This window comes from Temnothorax curvispinosus, unplaced genomic scaffold, assembly GCF_003070985.1.
Source record: "Temnothorax curvispinosus isolate PA1 unplaced genomic scaffold, ASM307098v1 QBEX01000473.1, whole genome shotgun sequence".
NCBI lineage: Eukaryota > Metazoa > Arthropoda > Insecta > Hymenoptera > Formicidae > Temnothorax > Temnothorax curvispinosus.
The window spans coordinates 1-1,457 of NW_020210253.1; the positions used below are offsets into that span (position 1 = coordinate 1).

Genomic DNA, 1,457 nt, shown 5'->3' on the forward strand with positions numbered 1-1,457 from the left:
ATCATAATAAATTAAGAAGCACTTCATAATTGCATACATTATATTTAACATATTTATTAATTATAATTTATTAATTATAATTTATTAATTATAATTTATTAATTATAATTTATTAATTATAATTAAAATCTTTCTTGTTCAATAAAATGTTTATACATGTGTACGATACTATAATACAAAAATTAAAAAATTAATGTATCAATAATAATATTCATATTTCTGATATATCAACTTATCCGTTTTATGTTAGAACAGGTAATATATCCATTATCCTGTTTTAATAGATTATGGCATAAAAATTATAGAAGGTTGACAACTTTAATATCTATAAGTGCTTTATTAATTGAAATTACAAACATCCATTATCGTTACCATATAGTGCAACTTATGCAACTAACTGACCAGAAAAGTGCAGTTTGAAATAGTAACCGTGTGTGCAATGACCAAAAATATTCAAACAATTTTAACGCCATTTCTAACGATCAGTTATATGTTTGGTTTAAGAATTGCTAATTTGTCTACAGATCTCTCGAAACTATGGTTTAGTTTTTTATATATGCTGTTAGTTTGGTTGATTTACTATTTTCTTTCGACACGTACATTAGTGTATTCTATTCATGAATCTTATCCAATTGAGTACCACATATGTTATTGGCTGGAGATATTTATGACTTCATTATCAATCGTGTTTGGTATATATCATAATAAGGTAAGAAAATGTTAATACATATTGTCATTACTATAATAAGCAATTTCGAACGTATTCCACAGCTAAATTATAATAAAATATTAATCCAGCACGCGTTGAGAAAGTTCTTTGCGTTGATTACGTTGAGAAAAAAAACGCAATAAAAATGCATTCAATATTTGATACAAGATATTGTATTATATTACTAAATTTTTTGGTTCAATACTAATTACCTATACTTGCTTTACTTTGTTTGCTCGTCTAATTGTAACTTCTTCAGAAATTCCAGAATTGCCTAAAGAGGTTTGATATTGTTGACAATACGCTGTTAGAACTCGGAACAGTAATAGATTATGACAAATTACATAAAAAATCATTATGGATCGTCTTAGGATGGTTCATAGTAGTTATATCATTAAATAGTATAACGGCACTGTTCGTAAAAGCTGAACATGACTGTGACATTTTAACTGCTATGATTGTCGTCTTCACACGAAATTACTCTTTTCATATTAATGCTATCGGTGACTTGACTACTGCAACTATTCTTGGGTTGGTACAACTTTTTATACACATGACAGTTATTTCATAGCATAAACATGTGTATAAATTAATAAAACTAAATTATTATAGATATACAAATTCAAGTTAAAATTAAATATTTTTAAATTTGATACGGTACACTTATCTTCTAATAATAAAATTATCCAGTAATTTTTTTCTTTCATATGTTTAGCTACATAGGATTAAAATTTGATCAAATAAATAA

At 25.5% G+C, this 1,457-nt stretch overlaps 1 protein-coding gene across 1 annotated transcript; it reads left to right on the forward strand.

Moving 5' to 3' along the window:
• Window positions 1-435: 435 nt before the first annotated feature.
• On the forward strand, window positions 436-1,240 carry LOC112454484 (the record flags this gene model as incomplete). Its single annotated transcript, XM_025015924.1, has 2 exons — window positions 436-709; window positions 969-1,240. Coding segments are annotated over exons 1-2 (542 nt in total), but the record flags the coding sequence as incomplete, so codon positions are not given.
• Window positions 1,241-1,457: the final 217 nt, after the last annotated feature.